This window comes from Pagrus major, chromosome 13 (assembly GCF_040436345.1).
Source record: "Pagrus major chromosome 13, Pma_NU_1.0".
NCBI classification, from domain to species: domain Eukaryota; kingdom Metazoa; phylum Chordata; class Actinopteri; order Spariformes; family Sparidae; genus Pagrus; species Pagrus major.
This window is the reverse complement of record NC_133227.1, coordinates 21,542,089-21,563,948: the sequence shown is the minus strand read 5'-3', so window position 1 is coordinate 21,563,948 and position 21,860 is coordinate 21,542,089. Positions and strand designations below refer to the sequence as shown.

Here is a 21,860-nt window from a genome sequence, read left to right as displayed (position 1 = left end):
TTGGAAACAACAGGGTGCCATGAAGGCCACAGGCGGAAATGCATTTGTTTCCCACTACAAAGTTGTTCTCTACAGCACTACGAGCGTTGCTGGAAGTTTCAAGCATTAGCATTCTGCCAGGGGAAGAGCTAATCTTGATGCCAACTGTTGTGTAATGATAGGGAGATTTACTTTTGATACTGTAAGTAAGTACATCTGCATCTAGTATGTGTAGCCTATGTATTTGTATGGAAGCATTTCTGTTTTGCAGCTTTCTCACACTTTTTTTTCCTTTTTCAAAGAGGCTTTAGAAAAAAGTAGACAAATTCCCAAGGTTTCAACGCAGAAATATTCTAAAAACACTCCACATATTCCAGTATCCCTCTGTTTTTACTTGCTTGGCAGTATTCTGCCTGCAACTTGCACAATTCTTCCATTTTGGCATTTTGTCCCGCATATGTAATCTGTAGTATCTGCATCAGTGACTTTGGGCTCAATTGTGGTTTGCGTTTGATAAAGCCGTGACCCTGAAGAGAACATAAAAGCCTCAGAAATAATACCAGAGCTGAAAGCAGAAACTCCCTGTGATCTACCTTTGGGAGTGGAGATTATACCTGCTTAACGTCAAGCAGACCAAATACCATATAAAGAGGCTATGAAATCAGCCAGCTAAATTTCCCCCCTAATCACAGTGGAGAGGTTAGATGCTGGCAGGCGCCTCACAAGCACACAGTTCAGGAGCATGTACGAGCCTTACGGAAAGCAGATGAGTGAGCTTGACTGCTACAGGCTTAGAGCAAACTGAATTTCTGAATAATCCTTATGGTTTGTTCAATCCATATACAAAGGATGGTTTACTGGATCAGAACAATTTGGATAGAGCCAGATACACTGTCCTTTTGAACTTTCTGTCAACTCAATAAAACATGTCTGAAAAATTAAATGGAACTTGTGATATTATTTATATTTCTTCATTTGTTGATGACCTCTCGCTTTGTTTTTTTTTGTGTCAAATTCAACATGGAGTGGATTCAGTGAAAGAGAGCACCTTGTGCTAGATTTATTAATTATTATATTTATGTATGTTCACTGTGTTGAAGGCATTGTTTAGCTGTAAATAATTTGAATGGTTGTACTTAAATATCTATATTGAAGGTAGAATGATCTTAAATTACGTATGATTATTATTTTTTTCTTTGTTGCGTTGCATGACATTGTCTTATGTTGCAGTGTGTTACATTGCAGTGCGCTACGCTGACATCAGTTATAAGTCAGCAATAATTTTTGGACTCCTGGTGAAAGTCCTGTGTCATCATCTTCATTGTCAGTCCACCTAGACCTCGTCTTGGTTCGGACGTTACCTGACTTGATCAAAGCATGTAATGGATTTTTGCCTCAGATGGGATTACATTTGATTTAGCTGAAAGCCCATTGCTTCTCATACAGATGCTAAAGGGATGAGACAAAATGTTGCCATTTGGCAACCTGGGAATGAAAATATAGATCAGCCTTGGGACCAGCTTTGTTTCACAAGCATGGGAAAAACTATTATATAGAACAATATTATATGTATATGAACATCATGTGTTTCTCTGCTTGAATGCATCCTGCCTAAGTGTACATTAGGCTTGGCCAAAAATCGCTCAGAGAGTAATTTTCCTACAGGGCCAGTCTTTAAAGTGAGATACACCCACGACCCAAACACAGTCCACATAGTTTTCCAGGCTAAATTCAAACAGCGTGAGGGTAACAGCCCATTTAGGCTTGCCATCATGCCTCAGAGGTGATTGATTTGGCGGTCTGTGCTCCCTTCAGGTTGACAGATCTAAATGCCCACAAATCTGAAACAGTTCACACCCTCTGCAGCTGCCTGTCCACAGCAAGGGGGTTGTTGGCATCTCATGTAAAGCCTATTCAAGTGGTATTATCCTCCACAGTGATAACGCTGTGTTGTTTTGCTGCAATCCTCCAGGCTTTCAATCTGTAACTTGAGATTTTGGGATCAAATGCAATGATAAGAATATGATATTACTTTAGTTAATTAAGATACTTTGGGGCAGTATTATGTGCCAGTTGTTTTTTGGGGAAAAAAACATGTTTGTGGCCACTATATAGAGTTCGTATCCTGGGTGAAGGAGGTTAAAACCTAAATGCAGCAAGATTCTGCTTTATTTTCAAGGCCGCTCATGTGAATGTCCACCACTGTTCCTGTAATCAGATTATGTTTCTAGTTAACATGATGTATAGACCCCATTATGAAGGTAAAAGCAAACCGTAACAGAGATATTACTCTTAATTGGTGCCCTCATTATATCAGCAGAGAGCACCAAATGACACAGCATGACATGCTGCTAGATAAAGGAGGTATTTCTAAATGGGGTCTAATAAAGACAGATTTTTAAAGGAAAACTGACCTATATAACAGGAAAGGAAGATGACTGCAAGAGTAAATTGGACAGAGGACAATTTAGAGACAATTTGGAATCCAGTCCGGTGGCTTTTCAGATGTGGTTAAAAATTTTTAGTAATCAGGCTGAGAGTGCTTTCTCATGTTCATGTCAGAAAGCTCTCAATAATGCAGGATGTTGTGCTTAGTTTATAAGTTAAATAAACAGACCACCTTGACTGTCTTCCCCGTTTCAGCACTCTTTAATTCCCATTGTTTCTTCACCGCTGCAGCGGAATCACAGTGAAATCTTCTCCCGAACAAGATTCAAAATTTGTTACTTATGTTTTTCTCCCACTGTTTTTTTGGATTTCTGATGTTACATCACTTTGGTCCGAATGCCAGATTGCTTCTCCTATCCAATAGTGCTTACAGTAGTTCATTCTGCTCCCACAGCTTGATGCTAACTGAGTGGGGCTGTGACAGCATATGTGTGGGTTGTAAAACTGGAATGATAGTGGAACTGGGCATCTGTGTGTTCAGTGATGCCATTATAGAAGACTATACCTCCCCCAGCTCTTATCTAAAGATGACACAACATATCATCACAGCCAGGCTCACACATGCCACTCTGTCTGCGGAGTGAATGGGTGCCATAAAAGATGAAATCATTATTGAATGTTTTTTTACGCAGACATGTCACTAAACTAAGCCTTCACATGCCAGTACTGTCACTGCCCACAATGTACCCAATCTTTTTGATTAGACAAATGAAAACCCTGCATGCTTTGTAACAGGCTGCTGTTATTTATATTATGCTGCCTTGTAATGTACTCAATACATTTCATGCACTTCAACTTTAGTGTATTGTCAGTTAGATGCTTGATTTCATGTGTAAGCTAAGGCCCATATATGAATTGTAAAATGATGTCAGTAAAGGTACGTTCATGTATTTTTTCAGTGTTAAAAACAAAAAGATGAATTGCTTACTGGAGGTAGGTCAGTGCATGAGAGCCCAGGTGCATCCATGATATGGGAAGGCGCCAATTTGGCTCAAATTTGTGCTGTGACTATTGAACCAAGTGGATCTAACCTGACATCTCTCTCGCTTTCTCTCTGTTAGTGTGTGTGTATGTGTGAGAGAGTGAGAAAGAGAGCATAAAAAATAGAAACAGAGGCAGATTCTGCCAGGGATATTAACTGGCTGCCTTGTATAATCAGTATAAATGCTCAGCATAAGCAGTATAGATTAAAAGTAAACATCTAGTCACATGCTGTAATAGCAAACAAGCTAACAAAAGCCTGCTCCCTCCATCCCTCCACCCATCCTTTCTTTCATGTATCTAATTATCAACCAACCGTGAATGTCTCCCACAAGCAAAATACATCCACGTAGGTTAATTAACTGTTGAAACTTAGTGGCCGTATCAGCATTTATCTAAATTACCTCCTCCATCCCAGCCAGATCAATACTTCTGACCGCTAACCAGTATCTCTGATGCAGACGTTGGGGTCATGACCTGCGTGGCCGGAGTCTCTGACAGCGGCTGTGACATGGCTGCAGGGCAGAAAGAGATATCCGGCCCTGGGGACCGAATGATGTGGACTGTGTGTGTTTTTGTGTGTGTGGGTGTATACAGTCAAGTTTAATTTACAGCATAGGTTAAAAAGGCCTAAATGGAAATTTTTCCAAAGCTGTTAGTATTAGTACCAATGTTGAATAATCAACTTTTGAAAGAAACAAAGAAAGTCTTTTTAGTAAACAAACTCTCATCAGGTGAAAGAATGGACAGTCAGGTCCACTGCAGTATATGGAAGTCCCCTCCTTGATAGATAGATAGACATCGCTCAAAGATGCAAGTCCCTGCTTGAAAATCTGTTTAAAACAAACAAAAAACTAAACGTTTTTGTTTGTTTTTTCAAAATGAACAGAAACAGAGGTCCACACCTTGTCAGTGTAGTATGAGTCCACTGTTGGCAATGTAAGTGTGTTTGTGTGTGAGTGAGTGTGTGTGTGTGTTTAGACCAGTTAATTTACAACATATGATGAGAAAGGCCTAATTGGATTTTTTTTCTAAAGCTATAGGTATGCAGAATAATTATACTGTATAACTAGAGCACTATCATTTCAATCAAGCCCAATCCAATATCAAATAAATCACTCGTAGAAACCAGCCACCTAAATACGCCTGATTTTTTTTCATTACGAATTATTCCCTTTGAAATTGACAAAAAAGTCAAATAACGACCGATGTCACAATGTTAAAGAAAGACAGAAAAAAGTCCTGGTTCCTTTCCTTTATCCAAATCCGCACCAAAACTTATGGGGGTCTATTTGGGGCCGAGACCCATCCAAAATCCATCTTTCGTGGAAATCCATCAGTAGTTTTTGTGTAATCCTGCTGACAAACCAACCAACCAACCAACCAACCAACCAACAGACTAAGGTAATTATAAAACATTTAAAATTGCATCTTCCTTCTTTTCATTCATAGGGAGAGGTTGCTAGTTTACTCTGCCTTGAGTAGTGCTGCATGGCTGATGAAGCATCTGTCAATTTCCTGAAGATGATTAACCTGCACTGAGCCTCACTTGTCACAAATAAACACATGATGTTGTTTTCAAATCAGACACACCTCATCTTCCATGCATGTCACACTTCAGCTGCAATCAGTGTTGATTGCCACAGCCAAATTTTAATAACTAATGCTGAAAAACAGAAACGAGACAAGGACTGGTTATTATTTTGGGGTGGATGAGTTTATGAGGCCACAAAAAACAGTGCAACAGTTGCACTGCAGCCTCAGGGGACAGTAAAAAGTGATAGTGCAGCATGTTCACTGCTTGTATACTTGAGGAATAAATGTTCAGAGGGGACTTTGGGCTAATGCACCATGACAAGACGACGACTCTGCAAGCACCTGCTTGTTTTCACTGCACCTGCCACTCTTAGTTCTCACCGTTTCCCTCCTTCAGCTTTCACGCTGTTGAGTTTTGATTTTAGATTAGATCAATTTAATGTATTTTTGTTTGTTTGTGTATGTCCCCGGGCCACAACATTATACTAGATAGGGACAACATTTAAAAAAAATACTGATATCATCTACATTTTCTTGTTTTTAGCAATTCTGTAACCCCCTGTGTTGATATTGACAATGTTCTTCACATCACCCAATGTAAATAACAATATATATAAAAAATGCAGCACAGAAGAAAGCTATCTTCAGCATATACACACTTGAAAATAGAAACGCATTTCACAGATGTGGACGTGTCCTTGGGTTAGTCAAAGCAGAAGGCAGAACAATGCTGCTGCAGGACACGTGACCTACTTTGCTCATGTCATTCACAACACGCACACAGCCCTAACAAGCCCCAATTGTTGTGTTATTTATTTATAAATCTAAATATTTATTTTCACAGTCTCTCCTAAAGTGGCATTTAAAGAGATTTAAAACTTGCCGTTCCAGCAATGTGTGATAGAGAGAGGAAAAGAGAGGGAGGGGGAGGGGGAGAGACATTGAAGTGTAACAGCAGTATCAAAGTAATTTATGAGCCACTGTGGGACAGGCTACCATTTTGTGTTTTAGATTATGAACACATATTTTTTTCTCCCTCTCAAACATCCCCTCAAGGAGTCCTTGAGTCCTCCCAAAGTGGGAGCATTAGCATACTTACATAAGGATATTGGAATGGGTACCAGAGCACCTTACAAAGGACAATGCAAACCTCAGGATACTGTACCTGGATTGGTTTCAAGATATGTCAAAAGACTTGGAAAGCCACATACATCATAAAAGAATGGTGCATGCTGCCCAAATATATAAATATATCCTCTGGCAGGGGTTGCATTCCTCTGTTTGGTTTGAACAATCAATTAGTGTACAACACTCAACTTAACTTTCTCAGCTCCATTTCGGGGATGCCAGTGTTTCTTTATTTATTCATTCATTTACTGTTAAATGAACCGGGGCCCAGAGAGCTAGCACTGCTCTGATTTAAAGGTGCATTATATAGTTTTGGGGTAGAAAATTTAATCAGAGGAGAAAGATTGTGACTGACTTTTAGTTTTGTTAGGCCTACACAAACTAAATGAAACAAACTCTCTTTGTTTTCATCACTGAATAAACAAACTCACCTGAAGGACAACACAGTTTCACACTGTTTTACTATGTTTACATTTGGCGGACCCTGCCACCTTTCTAGCTTCAAACAGTGTTCTGGGGAGTGTGTTATCACCTCATTAATATCGTAAATATTGAAAATCTGAGTTTAGATTTCTTCTCCAAAACTACATGGTGCCACTTTAAGCATCAACAAACACCGGGAAACTGTCCTTGGTGCTGATTGGTGGTTTGTAATGCAGAGGAAAACTAATAGAGCTGTCCGTGGTGCTGAAAGCGTGACTGGACTGGAGTGGTTCCTGGAGCTCATTTAGGATTGCAAATAGATCTGTATGGCATTGAGTTACACACACACACACACACACACACACACACACACACACACACACTTCTGTAATTACTTATCCACGAGTTTCTTTGTCTGCATTGTAGGTAGAAAAAGTGCCAGTGGAGACATGATGCCAACTTCCTGTCTCCTATAGAGCCTCACTGTGAACACTAACGCTGGATTAAAATTATTGATCTGCTCCTCATTAAGGAATCTAACATCCCCATAATATTTCATTTTGTGAGCCCCTGCACGGATTTCTCCTTCATTGCTGACTCACATTATTTAACATGAATTACCAAATCATGCAAAGTGTGCAGTGTGATTTATACCTGATACTGACAAGCATCACGTGGTACAGTGAGCTAGCACTAAAAAATAAAACCACCATTTTTTTTTTTTTCAAATTTTCCCCCCTGTAGCACCAAGCTGAGGCTTCTCCCCCCCCCCCCCCCCCCCCTCTTCTCAGCAGCTCCTGCTTCCGCTTGGTGAAACCACGCATGTGTTGATCCGTGCTGCAGCAACGTGCATCAGCTCCTCTCTGACCCCAGTGTGTTAATCTGCATTCAGACTGAGGCTCCGCTGCTTTTCTCAGCTGCTCGGTATCAGCGTAGCTTATTACAAAAAAAAGGGGGGGGGGCTTCTTCGCCGTCCGTGGCAGTGTTTTTTTTTTTAGGGCCCTGATTTTTAGGCTGTCGATTCGGCAACGGACGCGGAAGACAGAAACGAGAAAAAAAAGAAGGAAAAAAAAGAAACACGATAAGAAAATCCAGCTTCGCATCGATTTGGGCTGATTTGGACTCCACCGCACGTCCGCCTCGGGTCTAGATTTGAGGACCCGCTCCCCGCTACCGTGCGTAATGTATCGTAGAGAGGAAACACAGTAAATAGACGGACACGTCCATCTGCACTGAAGAGGAAACGAAGACGGTGATGATGGCTTCGCCAAATTTAGCCTCGGCAGCAATGGCGAAGCCTTCCCTTCCCTTGAAGCTGTTTCTCTGGGTGTTTATCGCCGTTAATCTTCCTACAAGGTAAGATATCAGTGCGTGGCGTTTGCTCTGAGAATGATGCTACGTCGGCTCTGTTGGGTAGCATTTTTTTTTTCTCCCCTCTTATCGTAGCAACACATCATTTTTGCGTTGGCTTCGGTGTTCACACAACCTGCTGTATCCTGAAAAAACAATACAAATTAACAGTAGCTTCCGCAGAAACCTCGTCGTGAATATAACACGTTATTATTAATGTTATTCTGCTTCGACGTGGACGTGTGATATTATTTTCCAGCGACACATGCACCGCGTTTCTGGGAGATTTTGTGCCTCATAATGTTTTTTTTATTTTATTTTATTTTTTAAGCGTCGAACAGCTAAAGAAAGCTTAAAATATTTGACAGGTGATTTAACGATTTAACACCGGGCTTTTTGTCCAAATAAACACGTCTACGAGGAGTGTCTCTCTCAAGCTGCCCTGCGTTAGGAATAGCATAGTGGCAGGCTAATTTGCTTGAAGCTAAGGCTACATATAGTCCCTGCTAAGCTATCTTTAAGGCTCAAGTCTATTCTAAGAGCCAAAGCCTCATTATTTGAACTTAAGCAAACAGTCGTTTGCAATGAAGACAAGTCGGGTGTGAATGAGGCTACGTTTCACCCCCACGTATTTGAAATAAAAAAGCATTTCAAAATGGCAGACAATCACAGAGAATACAAGTGTAAAGGCACAATAAGGACAAGGATAACACATATGGACTGATCCTTGTCTTGCACACACACAGGCACACACACACATACACACAGGAGGAAAGGGGTCTGCCATTTCAGCTCTCACTGAGGTGCAGATGTGAGTTTGGTTGAGGCAAGCTGCTTTGCTCGTCCCTGTCAAGACATTATTCCCGAGCAGCGAGATAAGAATAGTCAAGAGGAGGGATGGCGAGGCTCCTCGCACCGCTTTCGTCTTGTGCTGCTGGAGGCTGAAAAATGGAGGCAGATAAATCAGTCGACGTTCAATCACCGTCATGCTGATCGCAACCTCAGGGCTCCCTGCCCAGCCTGCATTGTTAGGCCTGTGTGTGTGTGTGTGGTTTTTTTTTTGTAATTGTATGCACAAGTAGTGCTCACAGTGTGCTCGAGTAAACACTACACCTTGTCGAGATATATGGGCAGGTTATGGGTCTGATAAGATGTGCACGAGTGGTTGGAACCTAATGAGCTGAGGTGGATCAAAGCAGGTGACAGCAGGTTTCTTCTTAAATGATCACAACAAGGCTGAATGTGAGCTCTTTATGTAAACACCTGCGTAAAGGTGATACCCGTGGCTCGAACCTCATCCCGACAGCAAGATGTATTTTCTCTTCAAAAGTCCCGTCTATGTTAATTAAAAGGCAAGCCACTGCTGGGGAATTTGCATTTGAAGTCATTTTTGATTCATGTATGAGACCTCTTACATAAGACATCTCTCAAGGCCTCGGGCACACTTTCAGTAATCTATGCTACTTTGTGACTCATTGTGACAGTTACTATGTGTAGTGATGTCTGATGGCTATCACCACACTGCACACATTAACCCCTGTGCACAGTCGAATACTGTTTTACATCTAAGGTATCGCAAACATCCCTCAAATAGAAGTGGAAGAAATGTGTGGGGGGTTTTTTTAGGATATAATAGACGCTTCAGATGTTGGCCCCATGATCCACTGTTTGTAAGCTATGACAGGCCAAGACAGAAGGAAGTGATGTCACAGTGAGGAAGTGCTGCTCAGGTGATCTTTTAGGCCAGGTAATGTTTGCTCTTCTGCAAAACTCACCTCAAGCATTTTAGATGAAATTCATTACATAACCATATTTTGGGACAGACTGCAATTTATTTATTTATTTTATATTCTTAGTTTTATAACCTTAACTGCATATTTTAATACTAATAGAGAGGGCAAAGTCCCGCTCCTCAATCGTGACACGAATCACACAATTTGTCAATTTAAAAGATAATTTTACATGTTAAGAAAGTCATTGTTTGTGGTGACGATGGTAAAATACCATTTTGTTTTATGTATAACTGCTCAATGAACTACGTCGTCTCGCTCAGTTTACGTCACCAACGCCAGCATGGCCATCAGCCCCGCCACAGAAATTGAATTAAATAAGGTGAAATCACAACAAGTCTTGCCATGTTGGTCAGTTTTGTTAGCTAGCTAATATACAGGGCCAGCTCTACAAGGATTCAGTGAGTGCTAAACAAGATGATGTCATTAACGCAACTGTTAGGTGTGTAGTCTTTCTAGTTACATACTTCCACAGTCTTGTTAGTTTTATGACAAACTGTGACTTTCTTAAGGTTAAAAGTTATTTGTATCTTGGCATTCAGTACCATATATATTTTTTCTGATGTAAGGTTTCAAGGAAGGGGAGGGATTTTGCCTCTCTATTCAACATCCTCATAGGTCAACAGGCGTAGGGCTGAACGATAGCAAAATGTATATATATATATATATATATATATATATATTTATATACTGCGATTACTTTAACAGTCATTGTGACTGCAATGTGATTCACTATTTTATTAGAGAAGGTAATTTTTGCGTTTCATTTGCACTAGGACAAAAGTATGAAAATTATGTGATTTTTTTTTTCTTGGGTCTGTACCAAACAAGTATGTTTTTTAACCCTCTTGAGAATATGATTTGTAGGCCCAGAAGTGCAATGCTTCATTTTGAATGACATGTTGTGACAAACTTTACCTTTATCAAAAAAAAAAGACATTCATGTGATTTGGATTTTACCCTTTGTGACCACTTAAACCCTTTTTAACTGTCACCCTCATCACCTGTAATGTCATTGCAAGCGTTGCAGGATTCCTACAGGATAATAAAAGCAATGTAGTTGTTGCAAAATAAAAAAAATACTCCAGCTAAACAAGTAAGAGGCAACAAACAAGCAACAGTAACAGCATTCTTTGCCAACATCATATACACCCACACAGTTGTTTGCAGATGGCATAATTGTATATAAAACAAATGATAAGAAAGTGACTTCAATTAAAGCTGTCATCAGTTGATTAACTGAGGCTCTTTGGATCTGCTGACTCTAGTTTCTGGCTAAAATTAGCTTGCTAGCCTGAACATGCAATGGCCATAATACATGAAATGAAAATATAGATAGTCAACTGACAAAAAATGCATACAGTATAGCTTTGGAGTTTACTATGGAGCTGCTGTTAAGTGTGGATGATGGAAGACAAATTTCACAATATACTCAATATCCTTTTTCCAACCTGCCACTTGTTGCATTCCCAAACTAGCATTAGCTCGAACCAGAAGACCAGTGTTAGTGGAGTTCATTTAAAATTCTGTTTCTTCAAATGGGAAACCTACAGTGCATTGGACTCAGTCAAGCCATCATACATTATCTGCCTCTTGTCATCACTTTCGAAAGTGCTGGGATGCTTAATTTTGACAAACTGTCAATCTGTCATGTATCCCATAATAACCATCATATGTATTTATGTCTCAGATTTCCTAGATCGCAGTTGAAAGCACAAATATGTCAATCTTCTTTGTTTAATGTCGATTTAAGACAGTTTGACAGTCAAAGCTCATAGCTGCCATCTTGATTACGATTGCTGTCATATTCATCACCCAGGAGGTACCGAGGTCAGAGCGATTTCAGATTTCTGGGGTTAGATTTGGGAGGGTGTGAGTTAACAGCAGTGATAATAATCCCCATTAACTCAGCTCAGTAGGTATTTGGCACACATTCCTAAAACTGTTTCCTATCTAAAGTCTTTTTACTATCCCTGCTATCTCAGCCCTGATAGTTCTATCTTTGTCCGAAGAGATAAATATATAATAGTCTTTCTTGGCTATCCCTTATTCCGAAGGGGTCTGTGCGTTTCTATTTTTGAGGACACAGGTACACCGCAGGTGAATTTAGGATACTTTTAAAACCAACCAAGGGATGTTTTTCTTCCTCTCTTGGTAATATTCATGGCCTGCTTTTATATTCATGGAGTAGTTTTTGTCACTAACAGTCGATGCTGCAATATATTTGGACTCACTGCAATGTACCAGCTCATATAAGGCTCCAAAAAGTTAAAAGCACTGCGATTGAAATGCAGACGGAAAGCTCAGCCCGCACTCTCAAACTTCAAAACTCTGCTATCACTCACTTATTGATTGACAAGCCTCTAAACAAGACAGCATATTTTATGTAGCTGTTAAAGGTTTGTTTACATCTTTAAGTCAAACATTTCAGTTGTGTATGTCAGTATAACCTAACATTTAAAAGTGCACTACAGTATGTAGTTTGGGGGAAGAAAATGGGAAGGAATGACGGAAAGGTAATATTCAGAATAGGGTTGCGCCAATATCATTCCCCAAGCGCCGATGGCTGATGGTCATCGACTTATGAGTCCTGAATCATTGTGAGAGATCTGCCGTAAGGCTGGAGTTTTTGCTGTTAGTGACATGTGGGAGAAAAATTGAAAATAAGTTTGTTGCTGATTCACTGACATGAAGTCTCCATGTCCTGTTATTTTTTTCTTATTAAACCTGGCCAGTTAGGTGAACACAAGACGCTTGGTTGAATTTGTGGCAGCAGTCTTTCTTTTCCACAGGCCGCTGTGTGTATTTCTCTCAATCACCCTGTTATCTGCATTTTTTTTAGCTTAGCTTCCTCAGTAAACCTAGCTGGCTAATTTTGTTTCAAGCTTTTGAGGCTGACCACATGTTACAGACAAAAACCTTTTAAACCTGGCACAAGGATGTATGTCAGTGGCGATGGGAGACATTTTCTCTGCTGGGTCAGACCGTATGAAGACAGTTACAAACAGCGGTGACTACAGTGGTGTGCTAATGAGCAACACTTATCTTCCGGCAACACTGAGTGGACACAAACAACAATAATCGTCTACCACAATGTGTAACCCCAGGTAAATTCTGCAGACATCTCCCAATTCTAATTAGGAACATTAATGAGGTATGAATACAAATTCAGAAATGTTTATTTGATATATTTCCATCACTTAATAAACACGCCGGCCTCAGAGTGAATACAATCTCCGAAATGCTGTTTGAAACAAGAGAAGTGACTACTTAGAAGCGTCTGTTGTTTATTCAGTTGATTCAGCAATGCAATCAATGAAGATTTTTCTCTTCTGATTTAAAATGTCTTCCTAAAACTACATAATGCACCTTTAAATAGGCCAAAAAGTTACTGAACTTTATAGCAACAATATCAGCAGCATTACAAATTGGCATTGACTAATCTGCTTTAATATACTGCTGAGAGAAACAAGTCAACCCTGCATGCCAATATTAGCTAATCTATTTGATCTAGTTCATACTGGAGTGAGTGAAGCCTAAAAATTCACTGCCAGAAGTCAGTTAAATAGAGCAGGCTGACACTGCGCAGGTGATTAGTTGTTAACAGTCCTGTATGTGAGGACCATAAGTGTGGATGCTTGTTCTTGCAAACTGACAGCCCGACTCTTTAAGCAGACAGTTTGTTAATTAGTAATAAGGGGCCACTGCCATTGTGTTATTTTTTTTTATAAATAGTAGAGGCTTTTGGAAAGTAACAACTTGATGTGCAAGAGTGGTTTGTTGTGTTGTTACCATGGGTGCTGGACCAATTACATGTTGGTTGATAATAAGCAAGATGGTTCATTAGATAGTTCCTTTAGTAGCTACTATTTAAAACATGCAACGATGGTAGCTCAAGGGAATTTGATGTGGATGCTAATGGAAGGCGCATAGCTGTTTCCATAGCTGATGGCATCCTACTTAGACCATCTTTTGAACACATGAATCTGCAGAAGAGAGTTTTGTTCCTGGCTGCTTTACATGAAACCCTAGATGAGATTTTAATTGAGATCCGCTCAGTAGTGGGGACAGGTTCTGATTGCTGCATATAGAGCAGGTGAGAGTGCTTCTGGATGATGGCGCTAAAAGTGAAGGGGTAGAATGTATCAGATTTTCCTCGCTGAGGGTAGCTGTGAACACAACACTTAACTCCAGCACTCTCCATCATTACATACACAGCCGCAGACATGCATATGCATGAAAAACAAACACGAGCACACATACAAACACGTAATGGCACACACACGCTGGCTCAGACCTCTCTGTGGAGCTTCAGGTACCGAATTAGCAGGCAAAACCTCAGATCTGCCTGCAGTGGAGAACACATGGCTCCTCCTTTGATGTTCTCATCTTTGGAGCATTTCCATATACACAGAGATGCTCTGCGAGATGAATAGCAGCAACCTAAAAAACACCACATATTTTCAAGTTCCCTTCCCTTATCTATCTATCTATCTATCTATCTATCTATCTATCTATCTATCTATCTATTTCTATCTACCTACCTACCTACCTACATCTACGGACAGATGCTCCCTGTATTTTTTATGACAAAGTAAGACATATCTAAAATTGTCCACCTGAGTAAAAATAATTAACATTTAATGTTTGAGGCTGGAGTGTTAGGGTGGAGATGGATGGCACTTAATGGCACTTAATGCAGTCCAAGGTAGAGTGCTGGTCAAAACATTATTCCTCGCACCCAGCCTAAGAACACGAGAAAGCTATCAGGGCTTCTCTCCTTGTGCTTTACCATGGAAACAAGTGTCTTTTTTTCTCACCATTACCGATTCTTTATTATTTCATTCATCCTTTCACCACTCCAAAGCCTTGCTGAAAGCTCACAACTGTTTTCAGGGCTGCTCTTTTATTCCGTTGGCCGTCTCCCTGATCTGCCCTGATGGTTGCTGGAGGAGTTATCCAGTTCAAAATGCTCCCCCATCCATCGCTCTCTCTTTGTATATCCATCTATTGCTTTTCTCTTTTGTCTCTGCCTTCATTTCTGATGCATTGTGCATCTAAATGAAACTGTTATTTATCGAATGCAAGTTTTTCTGTCATCTGAGGCACAACTTGCATGCAATTACTGAAGTAGGCCTCTCTCTAATGCATATGCATACAAGAAAGATTGCACAAATAGCAGGAGATGTGAAATGTGTGGTTGATTGCACATTCCATTGGATATTAGTCGGGCTCTTGAATTTTCAGTCTTTATTTTTGCATGGGAAATTAGCTCCTTCCATGGAGTGTGTGCAAATTCATTGTATTGTTTAAAAAAAATACACTTTAATTGTCCTGAATTCTACAGAAATCTAGCAAAAAAACAAGACAGACAAAATGAAGAGCAAGAAATGACCATATCTGTAAAATAATATATCCAATAAAGTAGAGAAGCAGATTAAACAGCATAATAAAAACCACAGTGCAGCCACTGTGGAGTACAAGATATGAATGAATATTCCCAGATTTACTTTCATTAGAGGCGAAGGGAAACAGCAACATTTTGAGCAGCGATTTAAAAGAGCTGAAATGTGGAGCAAGTTTTCCGAGTGAGATGTGTGGTGCATGGAAACACTGCTGCTCCATATTTAGTCAAGATACATGTATACAAAAGACACGTTGTCTATTGCACCATTTTTTGTCATTTCATAGCTTTTTTCAGTTCCTCAACTTTTACAAACCTTTCTTGTGGTTGATATTAAAATCAAAACTCAATCATTACAGTGAGTTTTAAATTCTCCTGAGGTCGCTTCTCCCCAAAAAATCCCACACTGAACTCCACTTTTTGAGCTCTCCCTTAGTACACGAAACACATCTAGAAGGCAGCCCCAGACACTGATTGTGTAATGAACTGCTGCCTTAGTAAATCACACACTAATTACACACAGATAGCACTAGCACAAATTGAATGAAAAGATGCGGCGCAGATTCGTCCTGTGCTTTTATGTACTGTATATAAATCTGGCCCACATGTTTTTTTTCTGTCTACTCATCTCTTTCTGTCACACACACACAGTACATAGACATCTCACGCCTGCCCACTGGCAGTATGAACCTCCCCTTTTATCACAGACTGCGTTATGAAGGGCTAAGTCTCTTAACATACAATAGTCCCACTCAACTGCAGCATGTTATTGTCAGCATATTAACTCACCTTATCATTAATCATGTGCCTCTGTCTTCCATTCAGGTGTCAAACCTGCAAATGATCTATTTTTAACAAAGGATAAACCTACACTCTGAACATGTAATTTTTCCAAGAGAGTGCAGGGGAAAAAATTCACAGCCCTGCCGTGGTTGTATTTGTGGTCGGGGTCTCTTGAGACATCATTATCCTTTCAGTTTGAGACGTCTTGGGCGAGGAAGTAAAATCAGGAAAATAGCTTGTCTTCGCCAGCCCTCACAGAAATCTGGGGGCCGTAAAACCCTCTTTATGATACGTCAAAAAATCCTGCAGTCAGGTACCTCAACTTTGCCGTCTTGAAATGTATTCATTATTTCTGCAGAGTCACTGACGTGGGAATGGATGGAGAGCTTTAGCTGTTATTGAAGGTCATTATGGAGGTTGTGAAACTATGAGTTTTTTAATGTGAAATTTTGCTTACTGTATATGCAATATTAAAATCCAGTGCTTTGAGTCCATGCCTTAATTTAAATAGCAGGTCTCATTGGTCAATCAAAAGAACATGTGCAGCTGTAGAATATGCAGGGACAAAGCTGTGAAGTGAACAGAAATCTGAACATCGATAGCAGAAAAATCAACAGGATGAGTTTTTCAACATAAGACTTTGTATTCAATAAAAATATATATTGGTGTTTCCATTCTCAGGACATGAAAGAGCCTGTGTCATCAAAGAGGGTTGAAAGAGGTCACTTTGATTCACTTGCTGGTCTCGCCATTCTGTCAAATTTCGACATCTATCAAGTGAAAATTGCTGAAAATTGCTCCCTTTCATGAGAGGCTTCGTCAGACAGCTTTTTGGGGCAAAGCTGGTTACCTGGGTGGAAGCAAACAAAAGACAAAACATGTCAATTTGCAAGAGCGACCATTATTGAGCTTTTTTCAGTCCTGACAGAAGAAAAACTCGTTATGATGAATCTGCTCAGGCAGAATGTTTATGTAGGGTCCAATTTTCTTGACATTAACACTCCCATCAGGGGCCTCATTTATAGGAACTTTCTTATATTTATACTTGAACTTGGTCTTGGGCTTACTTTCATAAAAGATCCTGAGCATTAAAAACCTTGCTTAACCTTAACCTTGTTGTCAATCACACCCACCGGTGACTGACAACGTCTGCCTTGTGTTTTTCCTGATATAGTGCCGGCAAAAATGAGGGTTTATTCAGGGATTTCCATGGACCAAAAGATAAAATCAAACTTTAAATCATCTAATGGCATGTCCTCTGAGAGATAGTATAACTCGCACTAGCCAAAATGTCTGTATTGATCTATTCTATATCATTTTAGGTGAGCATATACAGTCTGAGACTTTGCAAGCCATGATTGCTTCATGCTGTTATAATTTTTGCATTCCAGGCAAGTGTTCTGTGGCACAGGCATGACTGAGAACCACACGATTATGAAAAATAAAAGTAAACATGACATCTCCATGCAGGGAATTCAAAGATCTGAGGCAATCTCTATGCAGGGAATGCAAAGAAGCAACTAAGTTCAGCCCTTTCATCTTTTTTTTTTTCACATCAGACATCAGTTAGCACACAGCTTGCTGGTGCGACCTAAATGCATGAGAGGATTGGTCTTGAAATACTGGTGGGTTCTTCACCAAAATGCTTTACCCCCTGGTTCTAGGTGAGGTTAGTTTGAAATGTAGGATAGGATAGGAAGTATAAATCTAAATGAAACAAGAGAGGCATGTGTGAAGTGACTCTTCTTTTAGTAATTACACTCGACGCACAAGGGGACATTGCTGTTAAAATTGCATATCTCACAGTGATAAAAACTGTATACTGTAGACTGGCAACCAAGTCGCCAGAATAAAGGTTGGCAATGTACGTGTCTTCAAACCACAGAGATGTTGAAACTATAGTTTTCTTTATGTTGCAACTTAACATTTAATTAGATTGATATTCAATTTTACCTTGTGACAACGCTGTGCGTATGATCTGGTTAGGTTTAGGCATAAAAAACACTTGGGTAACTCCACCACGATCCCCTCCACCTCCATATATGAAAGTCAGCTCATAAACATGTAATATAGTCATGATATGACACGTTTTGTAGAAATAACAGTGTGTTAAGTAGGCCTACGACACCTACAAATGTGAACCTGTCAGTGGTTTGCAGAAAAGTAAACTGCTAACATTTTATCCTGACGACAGGGCTGAGAAACTGGAGTAAAAAGGAGACAACAGAATTTTAACTCTGTAGTCTGCTGTAGACCAAAACAAATACAAAGATTATATAGATATGGTGTGACAGAATGAAGAAAATGCAAGTTCTGCATCACAACTGTTGCACTAAATGTATACCATGGTTGATGCATATGTTAATCCCACATAATAATGACTTTATTGCACTCTTTTTCACACTAGCTACTTTGTTTCACTAGAAATAATCGACACAAAATGGGAAGGGGAGATTAATCACATTTTTTTCAGTGTGTCTTCAGTAGCAATGATGATGTGGATCAAAAGCCCTTACATTTTTTCCTAGTTCATCTCCTGACCTTGAATTGAGTACTTCAAAACACTCTTGTTGCGCTCCTCATCTCCCAAAAAAAAGGCAGATCACACTAAAGACATTGCTTGCTCTCCCGTTTAAAGCAATAATTGATTGCATGCTATTTCTTCCCTCTTCTCTCCCCCCTGCAGCTCCTTCCAGACTGATGACGATGATGAGGTTACTAACAAGACGTGGGTGCTGACTCCCAAAGTGTACGAGAGTGACGTCACACACATCCTCAACAGCCTACTAGATGGATACGACAACAAACTCAGACCTGACATCGGAGGTGGGCGCTGATTTTTCATGGATGATCCGTTTAGTCACAGAATCCAAAAGAATGACAACCCGCGTTTATGGTTACATTTGCGATCAAATGCGTACATGCGCTCATTAACTGACATACATGCTTACACCCCAGCAGCCCTACCATCTGTGATGTCACCCGACGATTTCTTTAAGGGACTCTCAAGCTTTTAGATTGCCATTTTTTCACTTGTTGAAGACAGATAATCCATGCTTGTACAAGCCTGAAACGCAAATAAATACCCTTATTCAATCTTTTATCTCCTTAGTACAGCAATTATCCTCAAAATAGTCATCTAGATGTATACATTAAATCAAGGGAAAACTTCTCTTAGTCTTCTTTTCTCTCTTTTTTGAAGACAGCAATTAGAGGAATGGCACGACGCATATCTAGTGACAGCTCTTGAGGAGATGAGAAAACACCCATGTGTTTGGGTCGATGACAACGCTCCTTTGTCATAATTTAGGGGGGTTCAAGATGACTTTAACATGCCCACGAGGTCATACATTTCCCTCAACAAGAAGAGGAAGATGTGAGAATCACTTACACAGGAGTCATGAGCTTCTCACATTTTTGAGTCATCAATCTGTTGGCTTTCAATGTGACCTTACAGAAAAAGACTTGCAATTTGACTTTAACACTTGTGACTCATTACGTTGCTTGTACTCGAGCCTGATGACTTGGAATCACTTGATATCCTCCCAAACCCCAAAGATGAAAAATTATGTATTAAAAATACTCTTTTCTTCCTGACAAAAGATGTAGACTTTTAAATTTAAAGTCAAGTGCGGCCGGTCATATTGCACAAACCCAAGGTAAAGGCTTTTTGTATTTAGCCAGCACTGACTGACACTTTTGTTGGTTTAAATGACACATCACCAGTGGTAGATTATATCAACTGTAGCTGGTTAACAAAAATGCTGTTAGATACTCAACAAAAGGACACAAATGAAACTTGCTATTGTCCGAAATTCGAAACTGGATTCAGATCAAAACCCCAACCAAACAGAAATACAGGAATAACATAACAAGGGACACCAGATCAGCTTATTTGAAAAACATGCATCATTTCTGTCAATCTGTTCTGTTACTCTTTTTAAAATTGTTAAATGGCATTAAATCTGGTGAAGGGTGCATGAATTGTTAAAGATCCAAAAATACTCAACTTGGGACTTGAGACCTACTTATGACTTGCCTCCCTGTGGTGGTAGCTAGTAATAATGTTCGTCATGCCACCTGAAACATATTTGAATATCTCCGCTGCAAATTGTAAGACGATAAGAAATAATGACTTTTTAATGGCATGAAATGAAAATGGTAGGCCAGTTGTAGCTGGATAGCCTGTTCATATTCACTGCATTCAGGCTATGGAAATTGAACACAGACAGAATTTAATATGCTCAGCGTACAGTTCATTATTAAACCAGGCTGGGCAGTACCCAAGGTCTCTTTGTGTGCTTGCCTGTGTCCACTGTATGTGTTTGTTTGTGTGTTGGCAGGCAGGTAGGCTGACTATAAAATATGTGTACCTGTGTTTATGTTCACGCATGTGTTCTGGTTGAGACAGCAGTCCGTCATGGTTCTGCAAGCCTTGTCTTGTCAGTATGAGAAGTAGACAAGTAGCTTACTCCCTTCACTCTGACAGACAGCTGGGCAGGTCTCCCTTGTCTACACAGGTGCACATATATCCTAAAGCCTGTCACGTCCATCCGCAAGAGCTGAGTAGGGAGATCTTCAGTACCCTTGAATACTTGATTCATGGGTCAGTATTCCTGGGAAACTGGTTTAAGTCACAATCTGTCACATACACTTATAGAATAATAAAGATATACCACTCTGTATGCCAGCAGGGAATTGCTTCTCCACCCACTGTAGGGGCACTGGGTAGTGCTGTTTTATAGTTGCAAACGGCAAGAATAGATCGGCAAGCCTAAGTCCAGTTAGCAGTCTGTGTCAGAGAGTTACAGTTGAGTTATATTTGTCTTGAAGTGGAGTACACTCACATAAAGAGCAATAGGCAACCCGAACCCTAAAAGCAGCAACAAAGTGCTTATTTGATTCTCTGCCAAAGCGAGTGGTTAATTTATATGTTATATACGTTTATACTGTTATATGGTTTCTGGGGATTAAATAGAGGGTTTTCAATTAGGTATTCGTTCTGCTTGAAGCCACCAACATTTAAACTTGCTTAATACATCTTTTTGGGTATTTTTTCCCAACATAACATAAGCCAATATTATGTTGTGAATTCTCGATGTTCAGAGACCCTTATTTTGAAAGTTTATTTTGAAATTTTTGGGTTTATTTCTGCTTCCTTCTCCTTCCACTAATCCTCTGTACTGTATTGTTTTTGCTGTCATTACCAAAAGTATATCACAGCGGTAATATTAGAATCTACACTGGCCACGCTAAGTGTTACGCAAGCTGTCTAGCCTAGCTAGCTTGCCATGTATTGCTGTAAATGGAGTGGAGCAGAGGAGAGACAGTTGAAATGAAGATAACTTTAACTCGATTTGATGACAACTTGTAAGTGCAATAAAAGCTTGCACTTACATTTTGTTTATAAAACAAAAGATGGACAGATATCAGCCCCAGACATCTGAAATTCAGGTGAATCTGTGTTACTGTGATAGTCTGTCGTACCGGATGTAGACTGCTGGTATGAAGTATGTAATTTGGCACATATTCCCCCCTTCCTTTTGCTGTCTGAGTTTACTGTTTTCAAAACCCCCATCGCAACATGAAACAACAACAACCTCCAAGCCGGCAACCTGCATGCTAAAACTGGCAAGTCACTCCAACACTAACCTGTTCGCTAGCGGCATGAACACAAACAAGCTTACACCTGTTACCGTTTCTTTTGAGGGGACCATGTGTAAACCAAAGTTTCCCCCAACGCCAGTGCTGCATCCTGGGTTACCCAAGACGATTGTGATTGGTTTAAAGACATGCAAACTAGGCAGAGCGTTTTTTCCCCTATACCAGAATGAGAATTGGTGCAGCCAGACCTTTCTCCAGTGCTAACACAGTGCTGTGTAGAAAGGTGAGACTACAGCGATACAGCTAGCAGCAGCCCCACTCCTTAATGGCCCACCCACTTACCCAAAGCAGCAAACCATGGGGAACAGCGATACTGTATGTGCTACCTCGCCAGCTGCTTCTTCACACCTGCTACTGAGAAGTTTTTATTATCC

The 21,860-nt window shown here is 40.1% G+C and overlaps 1 protein-coding gene across 1 annotated transcript in view; it reads left to right on the top strand.

Moving 5' to 3' along the window:
- The first annotated feature begins 7,757 nt into the window (after positions 1 to 7,757).
- gabrg2 (gamma-aminobutyric acid type A receptor subunit gamma2) overlaps positions 7,758 to 21,860 on the top strand; it is a 55,508-nt gene continuing 41,405 nt past the window's right edge. Inside the window, exons 1-2 of the mRNA XM_073479431.1 lie at positions 7,758 to 7,851; positions 18,509 to 18,648. Of these exons, the coding sequence (XP_073335532.1) occupies positions 7,784 to 7,851; positions 18,509 to 18,648 (208 nt within the window). The 5' untranslated portion in view covers positions 7,758 to 7,783. The remainder of the gene's footprint in view (positions 7,852 to 18,508; positions 18,649 to 21,860) is intronic.